This window comes from Sciurus carolinensis, chromosome 11 (assembly GCF_902686445.1).
Source record: "Sciurus carolinensis chromosome 11, mSciCar1.2, whole genome shotgun sequence".
In the NCBI taxonomy this organism is placed as follows: Eukaryota; Metazoa; Chordata; class Mammalia; order Rodentia; family Sciuridae; genus Sciurus; species Sciurus carolinensis.
Genome location: NC_062223.1, coordinates 704987 through 724749, shown reverse-complemented (window position 1 = coordinate 724749; position 19763 = coordinate 704987). Strand labels below are relative to the sequence as shown.

The following is a 19763-nucleotide window of genomic DNA, read 5'->3' as shown; positions in this document are numbered from 1 at the left end:
CTGTGGCCTTAAGTGGATATCCACGGAAAGAAACCAGTTTTCAACCCAGGTACCTGTGGCCCCTTGATGCCAGCTCCTTGGCTAAGGCTTCAGGCAACCCAGCCGGCCTCGGAACCAGCTCTGCAGAGGAGGTTGGTCCTGGGCTCCTTGCTCCTCCCTCCCTTCTGTTCTGGAGGCCTGCAACACAGACCTAGGGTGCACCCTGAGTAGATTTTGCAATTCTTTAGCTCAAAGGACTCTGACCTCAAATCGGATCCCAAGAAGGATAAATGCCTTTGCCACTTAAAAGAACTTTGAACTGCACAACTCTCAGGACATCCAGAATAGCTTACTGGGGCCCTCTCCAGAGCTGTGCCCTACTCGGGGTCACCATTTGGACCATTTGCCTACAGTGCGGGGCCAAGCTGGATGCCAGGAAAGCAGTTGATGCATGACCTTCAGCACACACACCCAGCTCTGGCTCCTTTGGAAAGACTTGGGGTACAGTTGGCAAAGAATATGGGGAAGAGAAAGAAGGAAAAGCGGTTATTAACGAAAGAGAAAAAAGCTCAGCTCATGAAGAAGACTCGGAATGGGGAAATAGTCACACAGTGCGCCTAGAGCTGGCCATGGGAAGGGGTGGGGTGCGCTGCAGGGCGGGGGCAGGCCATGCGGTTTTCTGCGAGGAAACTGCAGGAAACAGCAAGGATGGGGGTGAGGACCAGTCATTTGGTGATTAAAATGCAGGCCACGTGGGCATTTGCAGGCCCCCGCGTCACTTGGGGCTGAGATTGGTGGGGGGGTGGTCCTGTTTGCCTCTGGAGGTTCCCGCTGGAGAAATTTTCAATGGAGGACAGGGAGAGCCCGTTTATCAGATTCGTGGGGTTTCGTTGACCAGGGCATCCCAAGGCGGGGTTACACGGCCACAGGGTGTCCCTACTGGAGACGCTGCAGCAGGCACCCTGAGCCCCGGAATCCACAAGGATGCGCTCAACCTGAAGCGGGTGAGGGCAGTGCAGCGGGCCAGGGTCAAAGCGGCCACCGAGGGGAGCGGTCGGCGGAGACCGGACGGGAAGACCGCAGGAGGTCCCCCAGGTTCCCCAGGCCCCCAGACGTCGTCTGGGCACTAGCCCGTCAAAATCCGGCGCAGGGGACACGCAATGACGCCGCTCAGATTTCCGCGGCGCGGCTGGACACGGAGAACCGGTCGCCGACCGCCCAGGCTCTGCACCGGCACCCCCGCTCTCCCGGCCCCACCCCTCGCGCAGGGCCGCCCTGGGCCCGCCCCCGTCCCGGCGTGCCGTGCGCGGCGGCGCGGAAGCCGGCGTGGCTCGGCCGCCGTGGGCGGGACTTCCGGCGTGCCGCAACGCCTTCCGGCCGAGCGCCAGGGCTCCGCCAGCTTCTGACATGAAGGTGAGCCCCGCGGCCGCCCGCCTGCTCCTCCTCCTGGCACGGCCTCAGCCTCCCGCCGCGAAGTGGCTCCGCCCGGGCCGGACGGTTGTGGGGCGCGGGCGACGCGGGCGGGCGTGCGGGAGCGCGAGCGCCAAGGCAGGCGTGTGCGCCGGCGTGGCCGAGTTGGCGGAGCGGGCGTGGACAGGGAGCTGGGGCGCGGGCGAGAGCACCGAGGCAGCGACCGCGCTCCCGAGTGGAGGCCGGCGGGCGGGCGCGCGGCCGGGCCGCGGGCCCCGGGCCCCGGGGCTTGGCGGGCGCGCCGGGCCGCTCTCCCCGGGCCGCTCTCCCCGGGCGCAGCCGTCCCACACCCGAGGCGACGCGCCGGCCCTTGCTTCGCAGGTCCCTAGTGCGGCCCGCGGAGGGGACGGGCGGCGGGCTGGAGTCGGAACTGGACCTTGAGCACCTCTGGGCCGTCTTCCCATGGCGCTGGGCCCCAGCATTGGGCAGGGCTGCGCCGGCTCGCCCCGGGGCCTCGTCCCCTGCGAACCGGGCTAGCAGGCGTGCCTGTGTGCTGAGCTGTGGAGCGAACTCGGGCTACACACCGGCCTGGCACACCGCACAAAGTCAATAAATGCCACCGCGGTCGTTATCGTTCTGCCTCTTGCGCCACCTTTATTTCCAAGCATACACCCAGCCCTCGCCGGAAGAACACGGGATGGCCCACTCTACGTGGAGGGGAAAATCAGCTTGACCTGGCACGGTGGTCCAGGCCTGTAATCCCAGCAACTCAGAAGGCAGAGGCAGGAGGATCGTGGCTAGCCTCTATTATTTTGTTTATTTTGACCCTGTCTCAAACTTAAAAAAAAAAAAGTTGGGAATAACGCTCAAAGGTAGGGCTCCCCTGAGTTCCCTCCCTAGTACCAAAACAAAAAATAAAACAAAATACCCCGTTTTTTACTCCTCAGGCTGGTCTCCTACTGTAGTGCCATACAATTTGAGGAACGCTGATCAGCTTCTTTCAGTCTGCACATGCACAACTGGCATGCACGCATGAGGTGCATGTGCTAGTGTATTTCTTGCTGTGTGTTGGCATGAAAAGCATTTGACAACCTCTGCGCTTCTATCAGCCCTCCTGTGACAGTCCTTCCCATGCCCTGGGGCTTAGAAGCCAGAATAGCAGAAATAGTGTACTCTGTTAGTCTGTTAGAACAGCAGATTTGGGGACTTGGGTTGGCCAGGGTCAGAACACCACACAGTGCAGGCCCTTCTGCCCAAAGGAGGGTTATTGGTGTTTGGGAAAGAAATGCTGTTTGATGCAAGACTGCAGTGTGTGAGCCAGGTTCAGTGGTGCACATCTGTAATCCAGCAACTAGAGCCTGAGGCAGAGATGGCAAGTTTGAGGCCAGCCTTGGCAACTTAATGAGACCTTGTCTCAAAGTATTAAAATAAAAAGGACTGGGGATATAGCTTAGTAGTTAAGCGCCTTGGTTCATTGTCCAGTACCAAACAAATGAAAACAGTGTGGGAGAGTCCAGGAGTTCACAGTCTGAAGAGCACAATGGAGAGTTACCCCTCACAGGTGTCCAAGCCATGGACAGTGGGGAGCCATGGGAGTTGCAGCAACCTCAGTGTACCTCCACGTGTACGTCACTGCCCTACCACTGCACCAGGCAGACCGTATCCCACAGCCAAATTACCACCTACTGGCAGCGGTTGCACCAGCCCTGGCCTTATGTTTCGTTTGGTTCTCCTGGTACCCTGCCACTGGGTGCAGAGACTGACAGGTCCATCTTTTTCTTCCAGAAGTCCAGGTAGGCTTCACTTATACCCTTTCCTCTTCCTTCCTTTCTTCCTTACTGGAGGAAATCAAATTATGGGTTAGGGATATAATAGAGGGACTTCTAGGTGGGTGGACAGTGTGGTCCTGCTGCAGGTCTGCAGGGTAGCAAATAGAGGGGAGACCCAAAGTCATGGTGGTTGTTCACCATCACAGTTACTCATAGTCACTTCCCTGGAGGCCATCCATCTGTGTGGTCTCTCCTTACTTTCCTTCTGTGGTCATGGAAGAGGGTGGGGTCAAAAATGGGTGTCTGGTTATTTGGGAGGCAGAAGCAAGAGGATTGCAAGTTCAAGGCCCAACTTAGTAAGACCCTGGCTCAAAACAAAAGGGCTGGGGGATGTCACTCAGGTAGAAAACCAATGGGTTTGATTCCCTGAACTCTTCCCTGCAAAAAAGGATGCCTGGGAGCTAAGATGGCCGCAGTCTCAGCCTGGCCAGGCAAACCATGGGTAATCATGGGCTGCCTGCCCCAACCTCTTTCCACAGCCAGAATTCCCCCATCCCTGGGCCTTGGGCTACAGCCCAAGCCTCATAGTCGCAATAGTGAGAGGGCTGGGTGAGGTGAGGTGACTGGAAGCTGCTGCCCCTAAATTCTGATTATGTTCTGAAGGGAGGTGGGGTGGGAGCCAGGGATGGAGGGTGTTCTGGACCTGGATTTTCTTATCTCCTCAGAACTGTAATGGCTTTATTTATTTATTTATTTATTTATTTATTTATTTTGGCACCGGGGATTAAACTCAAGGGCACTCGACCACTGAGCCACATCCCCAGCCCTTTTAGAGACATCTCACTGAGTTGCTTAGCACCTCGCTTTTGCTGAGACTGGCTTTGAACTCTGGATCCTCCTGCCTCAACCTCCAAAGCTGCTGGGATTCCAGGTGTGTGCCAGTGCTCCCAGCATATTTATTTTTATTCTTAATTTATTTTTGGTACTGGGGATTGAACCCAGGGGCATTTGACCACTGAACCACATCTCCCACTTTTATTTTGAGACAGATCTGGTTAAATTGCTTAGGGCCTTACTGAGTTGCTGAGACTGGCTTTGAATTTGAGGTCTTCCTGCTTCAGCCTCCAGAGCAGCTGGTATTATAGGCTGCACCACCATGCCTGGCCTAGTGGTGGCTTTTAGAGCAATTGCTCCCTTTGTCCAAGGCCACAAGCTCTGGATGCTATTCTTTGTGCCCTGCAGCTTCCCTTCCTGGCCTCTCAGAGTGAAGGTCTCGTTGCCTCCCAGGTGGGGGAACTTCCTGTTGACCTCATTCTCTGCTTGGGTTGTATTTGTTTTAGATGCCAAAGCTAAAAGCTTGTTGCTGTGGTCTCTGCAGTCTATACTGGCAGTAGGTCGTGCCTGGGGAAATGCTGGCAGACTAGGACAACCTGTTTCTCTGAAAGGGAAGCAGAAGGGGTGAAAGTAGGTTCCTGACAAGGAAGTCACGGGAATGGGAACATGGGCAGTGTGGTGAGCCTGTCTCTGGCGACTCCTGGTGGGGCACACCCCATCCGACCTGGATTCCTGGAGCTTCCTCAACCTGGACTTGGTTGTCCTCAGAGGTACCTGTGACCTCTGGGGAAGGCTGGGTGCCAGCTTGCTAGCTATTGGGCTGGTGCTGCCTCCAGCGCCCCACCTGCCTCTGCCTGGGCTCTGCGGGCCTCCCAGCTCTTCTGGAGGGTGTGAGAGTAGGTGGATGAGCTTCTGCATACCTGGTGTCTTGAAGCCTGGTGACAGCAGCCCTGCCAGGCTGTTCTTGTTGCTCAGCTGCCCTCAGAGGGTGGAATTGACTGGAAACTAAAAATGAGAGTTTATTGCAGAAAAATCACAAAATATAGGTAAAGAAATAATAAAATGACCAGTAATTCCTAATAGCCAGCTTATTTGCTTTTCAGTGTGTGTGCAGTATTGGGGTTTCCACCCAAGGCCTGTGTGTAATAGGCAAACACTGTACCACTGAACTATGTCCCAACCCTTTTATGATATTTCTTTTGAGACAGTATCTCATAAATCGTCCAGGCCTGCAACCCTCCTGCCTCAGCCTCCTGAGTCTCTGGTATCACAGCTGTGCACCTCTGCACCCAGCCTCCTGAGTCTCTGGTATCACAGCTGTGCACCTCTGCACCCAGCCTCCTGAGTCTCTGGTATCACAGCTGTGCACCTTTGCACCCAGCCTCATGAGTCTCTGGTATCACAGCTGTGCACCTCTGCACCCAGCCTCCTGAGTCTCTGGTATCACAGCTGTGCACCTCTGCAGCCAGCTTTTATTCTTTTTTTTTTTTTTTTTTTTTTTTTTTTTTTTTGCGGTGCTGGGGATCGAACCCAGGGCCTTGTGCTTGCAAAGCAAGCACTCTACCGACAGCTATCTCCCCAGCCCCCAGCTTTTATTCTTGATTTGCAAGATTTGTTTGCATATTGTGGATAGGTTATGGGCGTAAACCTATTAAGTATATTATGAGTATGTTTTCCTGGCTTGTTTGACTCTAAAGTTGCTTATTTGTTTCCTAAATAAAAGTCAAACCTTTTTTTTTTTTTTCCTTTTATTTTTTGAGATGGGAACTTGTGCTGCACAGGATGACCTGGAATTTCTGGGCTCCAGTGATCCTTCTGCCTCAGCCTTCCAAGTAGCTGGGACCACAGGTGCATGCCAGTGTGCCCAGGTTTTAAAGATTTACATTTTTACATGGTGAACTTCAGTGATATTTCCCCCCATAACCTATCCTGTTACTGATATGGTGGGAAAATCTCTACTCTGAGGTTACATGAATGGGTATCTGTATTTTCTCCTAGTACCTTCTGTGGCTCCATTGTTTTATACTTCAGCCATCTTGTGACTAGGATTTCTTTGGGTTTGAGGGGGCATGTGGGAGCCAGCTTTCTCCTAGGTGGTGTGGTCAGGGCAATAAGGGAGGGTTCCAAGGCCAGTGGTGATAAAGCACCTGTCTGGGTGTCTGTGTGGTCCAGGCAGGTGAACCAAAAAGTGCTGGGGACTTGACTCCAGCCACCAGGGCTGGCATTGGCTGAACTCTGTCCTGGGGGCACAGGTGCAACTCAGTACTGTGAAGAACTAGGCTATGCTAGGACAAACTCCCATCAGCAGGGGACGCCTGGCCTGTGCTGTCTTTCTTTGTCATCATCTCCATGTGTTCTCTCTCTGCAGCCCTCTGGACCCAAAGGCTAGACCCTGCTGTGACACACTCACCATGTGGATGCTCCTTCGTGTCCTCTGGCTTGCTCTGGCCTGTGGCTCTGTGCACACTACCCTGTCAAAGTCAGATGCCAAAAAAGCTGCTTCAAAAACACTGTCGGAGAAGGTAGGAGTGGCCTGGGAACTTGAGGTGACCACACTGGCCCAGGGTTGATCCATTGCACTCCTGTCTCTCTTGTTTGGCTGGGACCTGTGTGAACCAGGACTCTGCAGGGGCATGGCTCCTCACGTGGCCATCTGACCAGCCAGCAGTGGGCAGGTGGCTTGTGTGGCTCTAGACTTTGGCTGCCTAAGGCTCTGAGTAAGCTGCCTCTGGAGCCAGGTTCTGAGGTGGCGAACTCGCCCTTGGTGTCTCACCTTTCCCTTTCAGGGCCTGTCCCCGGTGGCAGTTTCCATCTTTCCTCTGCCTCTTGCTTTCAGCTGCTGCACTCCTGTCCCACTGTGGTTGTGCTCGCTCCTTTTGATGCCCTTGAGCTGTGTTCATAATTGGGCTGTTGTGCTGTTCTTCTGGAACAGTCCCAGGGATTATAAACTTAAGGGTAGGTCCCCATCCAGCCTATCCCTCAGTCCCAGCAGCTCCTACAGTCTCTACACCTCTGGCCAGACTGCAGTTACGGGATCATCGCTGTGACCCAGACCTGAACTGACAGATGCTCTCTGCCTCAGGACAGAGAATCTGTACAATGGGTTCTCTGGGAGTGGGTGGTGTTGTGAGCTGGGCCCTAGAATATGGAGTGAGCAGACAAGTCAAGAATCCCCGGAAGTGGGGCTGGGGAGATAGCTCAGTTGGTAGAGGCCCTGGGTTCGATCCTCAGCACCCAAAAAAAACAAAAACAAAAAAAAGAATCCACAGAAGGGTCTGGAGCTGGAGCTCAGTGGTAGAGCCCTTGCCTCGCACGTGCAGGACTCTGGGTTCCATCCTCAGCACCACATAAAGATAAATACGTAGGGCTGGGAAGATAGCTCAGTCAGTAGAGTGCTTGCCTTGCAAACACAAGACCCTGGGTTTGATCCCCAGCAACACACACACACACACACACAAAAGGAATTTATAAAAAATAAATAAATAAGTAAAGACATTATGTCCATCTACAACTAAAAAAATATTTAAAAAAAAACACCCATGGAAGGACTTCCAGGGTCAGAGGAGGGGGAAGAGGTGTCGCCACAAGGCAGGAGAATACCTGTGTTGGGGGCACAAGTAGATTAGTCAGTGAGTGTCTTGTGCCTGACATGTCTTCAACATGTGTGACCCTGGGCGCCCAGGTGAGTCTCAGGTCCTGAGTGGGTACTGACTGTTCATCATCATGTGGATGGAGCCCCCCTAACTCCCTCCCTGCTCTTCAGTCCCCAGCAAGGGACAACCCCTGACAGCCACCACATCTTCTCTAAAGGCCAGAACCCTTCTGACCCGAGGTACCCACTGTGGCCTCTATCCTCTGCCTGTAGGGTTTCCAGGTTAGCAAGGTCATGTTGGTCCAGAGACAGTCTGTGGCTAAACAGGATGGGCCTGCCATTGCTTGGGATGCCACGTTATATTCAGGGCAGTGACTGATGACTTTCTCCCTTTCATTTCCTTTCAGACTCAGTTTTCAGATAAGCCTGTCCAAGATCGGGGTCTGGTGGTGACGGACCTCAAAGCTGAGGCTGTAGTTCTCGAGCATCGCAGCTACTGCTCGGCAAGGGCCCGAGAGAGAAACTTTGCTGGAGACATTTTAGGCTATGTCACTCCAGTAAGTGGGGTTCTCACAGTGGACAGGGAGGCCCTGAGGTGCAGACGCACTGCTCCCCCATCCTCTGTAGTGGACTGGCCTCCTGGTCTTTCCCCCCAGATTGAAAAGGCTGTGAGGCTAAGAGGGACGTGCCTGGAGATGGCAGAGTGAAGGGTGCTGGGGACTTCTTGGGGCTTGCTCCTCCTGTTTGCAGGTGACTGTGGTCCGTGCTCCCTGATTGTCTGGCCTCAGCTGCCAGCCTGCATATGTGTGGGTGCAGCTTGGGTCTCATAGGGACGAGCTGTGGTCACCCTGGTGAAGGAGCTTTGGACCAGGATGCTGGGCTGTGGGCAGCTCCTGGAGTGCTGGGCCCCAGCATTAGCACAGACAGGGCTGATGTGGGCCCAGTCTGATCTCTGTCTGTACCAGTTGCTGGCCCCAGGCATGACCAGGGCAGCCAGAGATAGGATCACGCAAGGCAGGTGTGCACTCACTTGTCCTCTGCCTGCTGTCCCCTTTCTCTGCCAGTGGAACAGCCATGGGTATGACATCGCTAAGGTCTTTGGGAGCAAGTTCACGCATATCTCACCAGTCTGGCTACAACTGAAGAGACGTGGCCGTGAGATGTTCGAGGTCACAGGCCTGCACGACGTGGACCAAGGTCTTTACACTGCCTGCTTGCCTGTGCTTGTCCCAGGGATGAGGAGAGAGAGTACATGTGTCCCTGTGCGGGAGTGAGTGGGCATGCGTGAGAGTATGCACGTGGGTGTGTGTGGCCTGACTGTTGAGACTGTCAGCGTGAGCGTGCATGTGGGTAGGTGTGAGTTTGCTGAGCCCAGAGTGCAGGCCCGTGATGTGGGCTGGTATGCAGAGTGGGGCAGTATGGGCCAGGTAGAATGGTCACCATGTTGTGACCCTCTGCATAACTGATCAGCACCTGAGAGCAGACCTGACTCTGCCCCAGGGTTTGGCGGGAGGAGGGGGCAGGACTTCCTTTGCCCTTCCAGACAGCATGTGGGCGTGGGCCAGGCGGGCTCCGGGACAACTGGGGTAGCTGCTGGGCAGTGAAGGGTGCAGGCCTTTGGTTCCCCTGCTCTTTCTCTCCCTTGGTGGTCTCTGGCTGGTGTCCAGGGAGGGGTAGGCTTGGGCAGGGTGCCCTACTCATGGTGCATCCTGCCAGAGTGTACCTGACTGAGCCCTGTGTGGGCTCCAGCAGAACTCGCAGGGCATGCATTCACTTAGAGGTCTGGGGCAAGGAGTGGTTTTCCCTGATGGGGTGAACGGTGGGGAGATGGCAGAGTGCTAAAATTCCTGGTGGGTTTTGGCTGCCCTCAATTCAAAGAAACAGCCCTACCATTCCCGGGCTCTTGGAATGGCCTGAGATAGGGACACCTGTCCCCTTGGCTCAAAGCCGTCGCTCTTCAGGGAGAGTAAGCTCGGGTCTGCTCTGAAGGGGCAGGAGGGGCTGGGTTGGGGACTGGGGCGTCAGGAGGAGGTAGGACTAGGGGAGAGGGTGATGCAGGGCTACCCCCGGACCTGGGGAAGGCTGGGTTCAAGTGAACTGAAGCTCCTGGCCCTGTGCTTATTGTCCCATTGGGTTCCCACAGGATGGATGCGAACTGTCAGGAAGCATGCCAAGGGCCTACACATAGGTGAGTCCAGCAGGCCTGGAGGTGATGTTCAGGAACCACACCAGTCTTCCATCGCTGTGGCATAGCCTCCCTGTGGGTGGAGGGGTTCGGTGGTCCTAGTGCACTGTACTGTGTGAGCACAGGTCACTCCTGCTCTGAATGAGCCACAGCTTGGTATTCATGACCCATGGTCAGCCCAAGTTCTGGACTCTCTTGCCCACTGGGTCATAGCCCACCAAGGCCAGTGCCTCCTCCCACCCTTCTCCCTCCCATTTCTTTCTTCCTTCTCCATCCAGCAAGCATTGAATCCCTGAGGGTAACACTGGCCCTGCCCCACGGGAGCTCCTGCTGCTCAGCTGGTGAGGGAGCAGCAGGAGGACAGGGCAGCAAAGTGGAAGTCTGGGACTTAGGCTGGATATTCTTCAAGAGACTTGGGAGCAGTGACAGGACTGAGCTGCAGGAGTGCGGGGCCTTGGCTGGGACTGGGAGGTGGGCCGGACCCAGGGACTCTGCAGGGCCAGGAGGAGACCTGTGCTCTGGGCCAGTGGGAGCCGTCAGGATAGACTGAGATTGGAGACAGCCAGAAGCCACGGGAGCTGAAGTCTGGCCAGCCACCTTCCTGCAAGGCAGGCCCCTGGAGGAGCTGGTGTGGGGAAGGACTGGCAGCACCTCTCTGCTCCTCCCTGACGAGTCCCACCCTTGCCTGCCTGCAAGGTGTGGGATGTCCACGCTGGAGCATGGCTGCAGCATGGTGGCCTCCCCTCCCATCAGAGTCTGATTCTGCTCTGGAGCAAAGGGGTTGTCTCCCTGGAGACAAGAAGCAAAGGAGTGTGATTCAGTGTTTCCTGGTCACACCTCCATGTGTGCCTCCCACCAGTGCCTCGGCTTCTGTTTGAGGACTGGACTTACGATGACTTCCGCAGCGTCCTAGACAATGAGGATGAAATAGAAGAGCTCAGCAAGACTGTGGTCCAGGTGGCCAAGGTGAGAACTGTGTGCTGTCCTCGCAGGCCGCCAGACCCCACCCTCAGAAGGCCCTGCCTCTCCTTTACCAGGCCACACCCCTGGGAGACCCTGCTTCTCCCCACCAGGCCCTGCCTCCTCAGAAGGCCCCTCCTCCCCAGGGAGGCTCTGCACCCCCAGAATGCTGTCCCTTCCCAAACCAGCCCCACCTCTCAGGACAGGCCTTGCCTCCCACACCCTCTAGTGCAACCCAGGTCTTCCAGGCAGTACAGTGGCAGCCCACATCAGAACATCACATGCTTCCTCTTGATGACAGGGTTGTCTGGAGGTCCCAGAGTGGGACTCTTGTCTTCTGAGCCGGGAAGCTTCCTTTGGTTTAAGCCAAGGAGGGCACCCATCTTTATTGGCTGCCTGTATGCTTGGGGTACCGGGGCAAAAGATCCTGGGTGAGCAGAATGCAGGGTGCCAAGCCTGCTTCTGGCTCCTATGGGGGGATTCCCCTACAGTCCCCTTCAGAGGGACTTCTGGGTGTTCAGCGTGGGCTTGGACCTTGCCTCATGAGTGAGTTCTGTGTCTGTCTTCTCACCTGTCCCTCTTGGATCTTTCTCATTGACTGTGTTTCTTTCAGAACCAGCATTTTGATGGTTTTGTGGTGGAGGTGTGGAGCCAGCTGCTGAGCCAGAAGCATGTGTGAGTGGGGACAACAGGTGGCTGCGTGGAACCACAGTGTTTGGTGGAGTGCAGAGGGAGGACCAAGGGAGAGGAGAAGCATTTGGGAGTGCTTCCCTCCTGCAGTCCTGTGTCTGAGGTGGGGAGGGGGGGCCCCTTAAAAGGTGGAGAAGCCAGGAATGGCCACAGGGCAGGTGACCTGTCCTGACCACGTTGCAATACCAGCCTGGAGGCCCCTCGTGGGTGGTCAAGGGCATAGAGGAGCTTTGCCCACAGGGACTCTGTGAGCAGAGTGGCCAGCACAGTGCAACAGGTCTTGTGTGGACCTGAGCAGAGGCGTCCTCACTGAGCAGGAAGGAGCTGCTGGGATGTGGAAAGAGGGCAGCCAAGCACATCCAGGACTTGAGGTTTAATGGGCCTGGTGTCCTTGGGGCAAGGGCCCTCCTGGCCCACAGGCTTCAGTGTCCACTGAGAGAGAGCCACACATGTCCTCACACCACCTTGCTGCAGCATGCCTATGTGCCTGATGGCCAGGTGACCAGGAAAGAAGGGAGTCTCAGAAAGTGCCACAGCTGCTCCTGTCCAGCACAGTAGAGCCCAGCCACAGTAGTGAGGAATGACCCTCCTCAGTCCTGCCCAGGCAGCCTACCTGATAAACCCGAGCCACCGCCTTCCCTGGTTGTGCCAAAGTTGAGGTCTCCCCTGCAGAAGATGGCAGAGGGAATGTTCTGCCCTGGACAGACGCTGTTGCCATCCTGCGCACACTTGGGAGAGGCTGGCACAGTCCCCAGTGAGTGCCTAGGCAGCAGCCCATCAGTCTTCTGGGCATGCTGTAGGTTCTAGAATCAGCTGCTCCTCCTTTTCTTGCCTGGGGAATTCCAGTTGTGCTTTAGTGCTCAGAACTCCGAGCCGTCTGAGCCACTCTTCTGACCACTCCTGCCTTGGGTGCTGCTGGTGGTCGGGGGCCTGGGCTCCCCAGGTATCTCTGCTGTGCTGCCATTGCTGCCATTGCTGCAGGCAAAAGATCTGCAGGTCTCAGTTCTGCCCACTTGGAGGCAGCATCCCCATGTGGATCTCCTGTGGTTTGTTGGGGTGGAGCCCTGTGGGAGGTAGGGATGAAAGAGAGGGCAGGAAGGTGCTCCTGGGGCCTTGCCCTTGGTGGATGACCCTAGCCAAGGAAAGAGGCAGAAAGGAAAGGGCACACCATAAGGGGGCTGCGGGCCTCACCTCAGGTCCTTGTTGGGTAGTGCGCAGTGGCCCACTGTGGCTGACCTTTAGGTGCTCGTTGAGGGAAGGGCTCCATCTGAGCAGGAGCTGGATGACTGGCTCCCACATTCCCGCTCTCCCGGGGACTGCACGTCTGCTGCGGTTTGCTGTAGTTCATTTCTGATTCAGTGCAGTAAGTAGGCCGTAAGACACAGCCGCGCTCCGTCCCTGTGGCTCGTTAGTCCTGGAGCAGGAGAGCTATGGGCAGAGCGGCAGAGCCTGGCCAAGTGAGAGGCTGTGGCAGGGGAGGCAGAGGTAGAAATAGCCCACACAGCCCCTTGTGCCCAGGGCATGTCAGGGCCATGGTGTGGGCAGTGGCCAGGCTCCTGAGCAGCAAGACCAGCTGGTCCAACCATCCTGTTGGGCATTGAACTGCTTGGAAGCTGCCTCCCAGGACAGATCTAACTGAGCAGAGACATAGGAATATTTAAGGAGGCTGCTGCACAGGTCTCTTCCTGCCCACCCACCACCCTCAGCACCTAGCCTGGATTCTATGTCAGGTTGACCTGGCAAGACCATGGTTGGCAGACTTGGGCAGGCATGTGGCACTTGCTTTTGGCTCAGCAGGCAGACCCATGGTATGGACTGGTTTGCTGGTGGGATCTAGTGCCTGTAACATATGGCTCGGGGAGCCAGCCCCTTGATGGCAGCTTTCCCAGGGGACAGGGAAACATCTGAAACAGCTCTGAGAACTCCTTCAGAGCCGTCTGGCTGGAGTGGCTGTCCCTGGGCAGGCTGACAGGCGTGGCAGGGGAGCTCTGCAGGCAGTGCTGCAAGGCCTCCCAGGCCCCTTCTCCCCGTGAAACCTCAGCAGTGTGAACTGCTAGAGAAGTGGTACTGTGGCTGCAGCCTGTGTCCTGAGTCTGCCCTGGCCAGAAGCTCAGGTTGGTTCATAGTGCTGTGCTCCTCACCTCATCCCAGCAGACACTAATGGGCTGGTGGTAGTCTCTCCCAAGGTCTGGAAGGCTTTGTGCGAGGTGTACACAAGTCACTGAGGGTGACAGGTGGTGTGGTGTCCTTTGGAGGCAGCAGATCTGGGGATGTCAGCCCTGCAGCTGATGCCACAACCTGCCTCTCGGTGAGGTAGAGATGGGACTGCCAGCCAGTTTGTCTTGCTGGCTCCCACTTGGACCTGCCCCCAGCCTGCCAGACCTGAGTCTGGACTTGGTGATGTCTATCATGTGTGCTGGTCACTAGGCATAGGCTCAGAGACCAGCTTGCCCTTAGGATCTGTTGGTAAAGCCCTCAGCAGAGATGTTGCTGCTGCCAGTCCCACTGGAACTTGGGGGCAGCACCCCTTAGTAGTCCCCATACCCAGGGTGGCTGCAGTGTGGGCCCTTGGGAGCCACTGGTGCTGGTAGATAGGGATAGGCTCACACCTGTCCCACAAAGGTCAGCTTCAGGTTACGACCTTGTGGGTGCATGTCCAGGCTCCTTGAACCTCTTACAGAATGGCCTTGGCTACCTTTTGCCCCTCAAGTCTGGTTTGTTCTGGGGACATTGCAGACAACACGGAGCCCACAGCCTTTGGGGCCAGGCAGGAGGTCCTCCCCAGGCAGGGTTGGTTTCCTGAGCTCCTGGTACTTCAGGGGCCTGGGCATTGTCTTCCTCACCCACCACCTCTAAGTGGTAGGCGGGTGACCGCCTTTGGTGCACCATGCAAGTTCTGGATGTGGGAGGATGCTTGTCCAGAGGCTCTGTCCCTCCCTGGTCTGTGGTTGTATTGCCACCTGCAAAGCCAGTGCTGGGCCAAGAAAGGAAGACTGGCTGGCCTCAGCTTCCTTGTGGCCACAGTTCTCACACTGGCATCACTGGCACTTAGTTTGAAAGGCAAAACCTCAGCTGGGCAATATCAGGGAGACTGAGAAGCCACCACCATCCCGCAGCCAGTTGGTGAGAGGGCCTAGCCTGCCCACACTCTGCAGAGATAAACTTGAGCAGGGCCATGGCCTGTGGAAGCCTTGGCCTTGTGCTTGATGCCCATGAGGGTAGGACTTGGGGTCTGCTGTCCAGACAGGGCTGCTCCTGAGGGGCCTGCAGTAGGAGAGTGGGGGCCTCATGTCTAGTTACAGTGGGCCCAGAGTGCACACGTCAGTGTGGAACAGCAGCATTAGACCAGCTCCTGCAGGCAGACTCAGTACCAGCTAGTGCTATGTACCCTGTGGGCAGTCCACCCACTGCCCATGTGGGTCAAGGGACACAGTGTAGGCTCAGGGGCCCTAACAGGTCCTCCCAGGCTGCGTAGGGAGAGAAACCAATATTTGTCCTTGGACACACCGCCCCAGTTACCCCTCTGGTCCCCTATCACTAGTGGCCCTGGCATGCCTGACGCCCAGTCCAGGTGCCCTGCCTCATTCTGAAGCCCCCACTTGTGTGGCCCCCAAACTGTCCTGTGATGTTTCACAACCTGAGGTTGACAGTGTCACTCAGTGTGCTGGCCCACTTGGGCTCTGGAGCTCATGTAGACCTGAGCTGTCTCACTGGGCCCCTCTCTGAGCATCTGCTGGGGTGCTGTGTAAACCCTTGCCAGAGGGACACCTGGGTGTGAGGAGGGTGGGGGCTTTGTTGGGACATGGATAAGGACAGGTTGGGGTGTGAGGCCCCTTCTTCCCCAGCCCTCTGCAGAGAGCCACATGAGCGATTGCCCGTGTGGTGCTTTCCCCGGGTGGGATGGGAAGGCCTGACGGAGGATCTCAGGCTAGGGCCATTGGGGATCTGCAGTGCTTTGAGCCCACTACCTCTTGTTCCTGCAGGGGCCTCATCCATATGCTCACCCACCTGGCTGAGGCACTGCACCAGGCCCGGCTGCTGACCATCCTGGTCATTCCACCTGCCATCACCCCTGGGTAAGTGCAGCTTTCTTGAGGAGTTGGGGTGGCAAGCACAGGCATCAGTCAAGGGCCAGGCCTCTGGTCAACAGGAGCTATGCCCTCCCCTTCTGGGTGGGTCCTGGGCAGGGCAGGGGAGGGGAGAGGACGGGAGGGCTCTTCTCAGCTTAGGCAAGTACTCTACCTCTGAGTGTGCCCTTGGCCCTTTTGCAGAGATACTGGGGATGGAACTCAGGGGTGCTTACCACTAACCACTGATCTACATCCCCAGGCTTTGTTTTTTACTTTGAGAGTCTCACCAAGTTGTTGAGGGTGGCCTTGAACTTGTGATCCTTCTGCCTCAGCTTCCTGAGTCCCTGGGATTACAAGTGTGTACCTCCATACTCGACTGAGAACTAATGTCTTTTAAAGTATTTCCTTCATTCTCAAAGAGACCCTGAGGCCCTAGGTGCTTGGTGTGAGCTATGTTCCATGAGGAGTTAGGCCAAGTGGACAGGGCTATGCAGTTGAATCTACTCCAAGAGGCCCCTGACTGGCTGGGGCTGGCCTTCTCCCAGGCCCTGTGAGGCAGGAAGTAGTATGGAGTAATCCAGACGGTACTGCAGGAGCCAGGAAGGTGGGACTCTCATGTCCACTCTGCCAGGAGCATCTCACACAGGAATCTGGTGCTTAGCATGGAGAGTGAGCACATGGGCACAGAGAATGCTGAGTCGCAATGTGAGAACAAACCTGGGGCTGAATCGCAGGAAAGGTGGGGAGTGAGGGGTGCTCATAGCCATCAGGGCAGGAGTCCTGGGGGTCTGCCTAGGTCCTTTGGGAAGCAGCAGCGGCCAGCTCACATCTCTGCAGCCCTTTGCTCTCTAAGGTGGCAGCCACCCATCAACAGGATGTTCTTGAGTGTGCCCTGGGGACCTGAGGTGATGCTGGCAGGCTGTAGAGTCACACCGAAGACTGACTTGTGTTCACACGGAGCCTTCTGTGTGCTCCAGTAGCCGAGACAGACGACGTTGCTGCTGCAGCATGGGGTGATTTCCTGCCCAGCGGAGGGCCCTGTGCCTGGCCTGAGTGTCGGCCTCCCTCCTGACTTTACCCCAAACTTGTTGGCCCTCAGCCTCAGCATCAGTACAGGCTTCGGCTGGGTGCAGCTGCAGGCTTTGTAGGCCAGTCTCAGACCTGTGTCCTAAGGTCTCACTCAGTGCCCAGTGTGCCCCATCTGCCCCAGATGGGCAGTCCTGGGAAGTGGAAGGCCTGAGAGTCGCCTGTCTCTGTGCATGTTTGCAAGTGGCGTGCATCTGGCACAGACAGGTGTAGCGGGGCGCCTGCGTTCCTTTTGGTCTTGGCTTTTTGCTCAGTTGCCGAGCAGTGGAGAGTCCTGCCCCAGACTGCACCCTGAGCCCTTCCCATCTAATTCCTGTGGCATCCTGAAACCTCATCTGTCTCCCACCTCACTGTGCCCACTGAGCTGACCCATAAGACACTGGGCAAGAAGGTGATGGACTTTGCCTCAGCGGTTCCCAGGGTGGGCCCATCTTGCAGCCCAGCAACACCATCCATGCCAGTGAGGGGCCCACGTCTGGGGTTTGGCGCCTTGCTCTTGTCCAGGGCTTGGCCTGTGTCACTGCCCAAGCTGAGTCTGTCTTTGAAGAGAGGCACTTAGAATGTATGACCCTTCGGGCTGGGGATATAGCTCAGTTGGTAGAGTGCTTGCCTTGCCAGCCCAAGGCCCTGGGTTCAATCCCCAGCACCGCCAAAAAAAAAAAGAATGTGTGACCCATGGTCCCAGGGTTTCCCCAGGGGTGGCAAGGGTGAGGCTGTGAGGACACATGTTGCAGACCTCGGGGTAGAAGAGGAGGCCATGGGGCTGCAGACCCTCCAGGGTGTTGCTCAGAGTCTCCTGGTGATGGGTGGCTGGGTGTGACTGGGGTGCCACAGCCAGGTAGAGACCAGGTTGCCCTTGGTGGCTGGAGGGTCACCCATGGAAGGACGCAAGAGCAACCCTTGGTGGGGACACTGCCCTCTAGATTCGGGGTGGAAATGACTTCCCAGTGCTGCCTTCTCTGCGCGAGCATCATCACCCAAGCTCCCAGCCTCGGGCAGGGACTGGACAGTGGGAACTGAGGCCTGCCATGACCAAGACACAGCTTCCTTCCTATGGCTGCATGGGGAGGGAACCTGTGGAGGGACCCCAGGGAGCGAGGACCATGGGCAGTGACTGAGAGTGGGGCCAAAACTTGTGGGTGTGTCTCCGGAGCAGTGGGAACCCAAGCTGGCAGAGGCCTGGGAGCTGCTGGTGTGGAGCTTGCCCAGGCACATGGCGGGCTGCGAGGCTGGTGTGCAGACCCTGGCTTGCTTGTAAAGCTGTCTGGCACCATCCCTGGGGGTTTGCTCTATTGTCCCCGTTATCCTGCCCTCACCCTTGCTGAAGAGCCAGCACTGCAGAGAAGCCTAGTTGGTGCCCTTGCCTAGTGTCTTTCTGCAGAGGACACCAGCTCGTCGCTGGCGTCACAGGCTGTGCTGGGCGGGACGCAGCTCTAGGGGAGGTCTGATGCAGCTGTGGGGAGGGGCGGCTCCCTTCCACCAGATTCAGAAAAGGCAGGCTAGACTCAGAGCTGGGGGGAGCCCAGCACTGCAGACCTCCAGGGTCCAGCCCTGGAGCTGGTCAGCTGTCGGTAAGGTACTGTGCAGACCTTGAGTCCTGCCACCAATGCAGTGGGGTCAGCCTCAACAGATGACCTGGTTTAACAAGATCGCCCCTGACCTGCAGTGACAGGAGGATGCTGTCCCCAGTGTCTGAGTCATTCTCCAGCTAGCCCTTCATGTTTTAGGGCTTCCTCAGCTCAGGGTGTTGCTCACAGGTTGGGGGGAAGGTTGGTTTCCTTCCCCACATTGTTGGTGTGCCCATTCAGGCAGGTGTACCCTACTGTAAACTGTGACCCCCTGAAGTGGAGGATGCTCCGGCTGGATCCTCTGCACTGGCCTTTCTCCCCCACCCCCTGCAGTGGTCCAGTGCTGGTACAGGTATGTGCTGGTAGAGGGAATGTGACCGGTGACGGGGATGCTGATGCCAGAGCCCCAAGCTGCCCTGTGCAGAAGCCCTTGGTCATCACATCACCTCTTATTCCCTGCAGCCTGGGAGGCAGTGGGCAGTGATGTGTTGATGCCTCTGTGAGGTCTGGTGGGCACCAGGTAGTGTCCTGGGCCCAGCTCTAGGCCGAGGTCAGGCCCCAGAGGGCTACCATGCTTGGAGGCTGCTTCTGTTTCTGGATGGTGTTGACTACCCTCCTGATGTGAGCTGAGGGCTGTTTGGTACCCCTGGACTGAAGAACACAGCCATTGAGCCTGTGAGTGACCATGAGCTGGCCTTTGGGAATGCCAGGCCATGACAAGTGCTTTTTCCATGCCAACACCCTGCACAACAGCACGATCATCCCTTCCTGCCTGGGACCTTTGTGAGGCATGCCCTTAGTGGAGACATGGCAGACATTTCCTGGTTTTTGTGCTGTGTGTGCTGTTAGGAATCCAACCCTAGGCACGTGACCACTTGCTGAGCCTCAAATGTTGAAGCCAACTCTGCTGGAGTGCTTGGTGTGGACAAGGCTGTGTGGTGGTGGGAAGCGAGGCCAAGCTGAGCTGTGCACTCACAAGGGGGCCGGACATGACCGTGTCATGGCCATGGCAGGAAACTGCATGTCTGATAGCAGCATGGGAAGCGATAGGTCCATAATTGCTGGTTTCCTTGGGAAGGACATGAGTCCAGCATAGTGAGGACATGCCAGGAATCATGCTGGCTACAATGAGGATCTGAGGAAGAAAGCAGGAGCTGCTGTGTCGGAGGGCAGAGCGGCTCTCACAGATTCCACGGGCAGCTAAAACCTGCAACCCACATCAAGAATGAAGAGCAGTACTTGCGTAAGAGGTGGTGACGGCGTGCCCCGACAGCAGCCAGAACACCAGGGGACCCAGACACCCTCCAGGGGCTGTGTGGACGTGCAGGGAGCCATGGGCAGGTGGAGATGCTCACCCTGAATGAAGCCCTGGGAAGGCAGCAGCTCACACACAGCCAGGCACCACGAGTGGTGAGGCTGGGCAGGCCCTGGGGTTTGCTCCCAGGGTCGCGCAGAGCAGAGCAGGGCACACGTGAAGGTGGTCCTTGGCCACTCGCCGCCTGGTGGCCCTCCGCAGCATGTGCACAGATGCACAGAGCCCTTGTGGCATGTCGGACTGTGGCAGGTTCCTAGGGACCTCTGCAGCCAGAGTCCTCTGACAGCCCCCTGGCGTCTGCCTCC

The 19763-nt window shown here is 56.9% G+C and overlaps 1 protein-coding gene across 2 annotated transcripts in view; it reads left to right on the top strand.

Moving 5' to 3' along the window:
* The first annotated feature begins 1315 nt into the window (after positions 1 to 1315).
* The window catches only part of Chid1 (chitinase domain containing 1), a 34231-nt gene continuing 15783 nt past the window's right edge, over positions 1316 to 19763 (top strand). Inside the window, exons 1-8 of one of the 2 annotated variants that reach the window (XM_047516178.1) lie at positions 1316 to 1392; positions 6361 to 6514; positions 7992 to 8141; positions 8649 to 8781; positions 9728 to 9772; positions 10629 to 10735; positions 11343 to 11404; positions 15403 to 15495. In XM_047516178.1, the coding sequence (XP_047372134.1) occupies positions 6404 to 6514; positions 7992 to 8141; positions 8649 to 8781; positions 9728 to 9772; positions 10629 to 10735; positions 11343 to 11404; positions 15403 to 15495 (701 nt within the window). In that variant the 5' untranslated portion in view covers positions 1316 to 1392; positions 6361 to 6403. The remainder of the gene's footprint in view (positions 1393 to 6360; positions 6515 to 7991; positions 8142 to 8648; positions 8782 to 9727; positions 9773 to 10628; positions 10736 to 11342; positions 11405 to 15402; positions 15496 to 19763) is intronic. The other variant, XM_047516179.1, reaches the window with a different exon arrangement.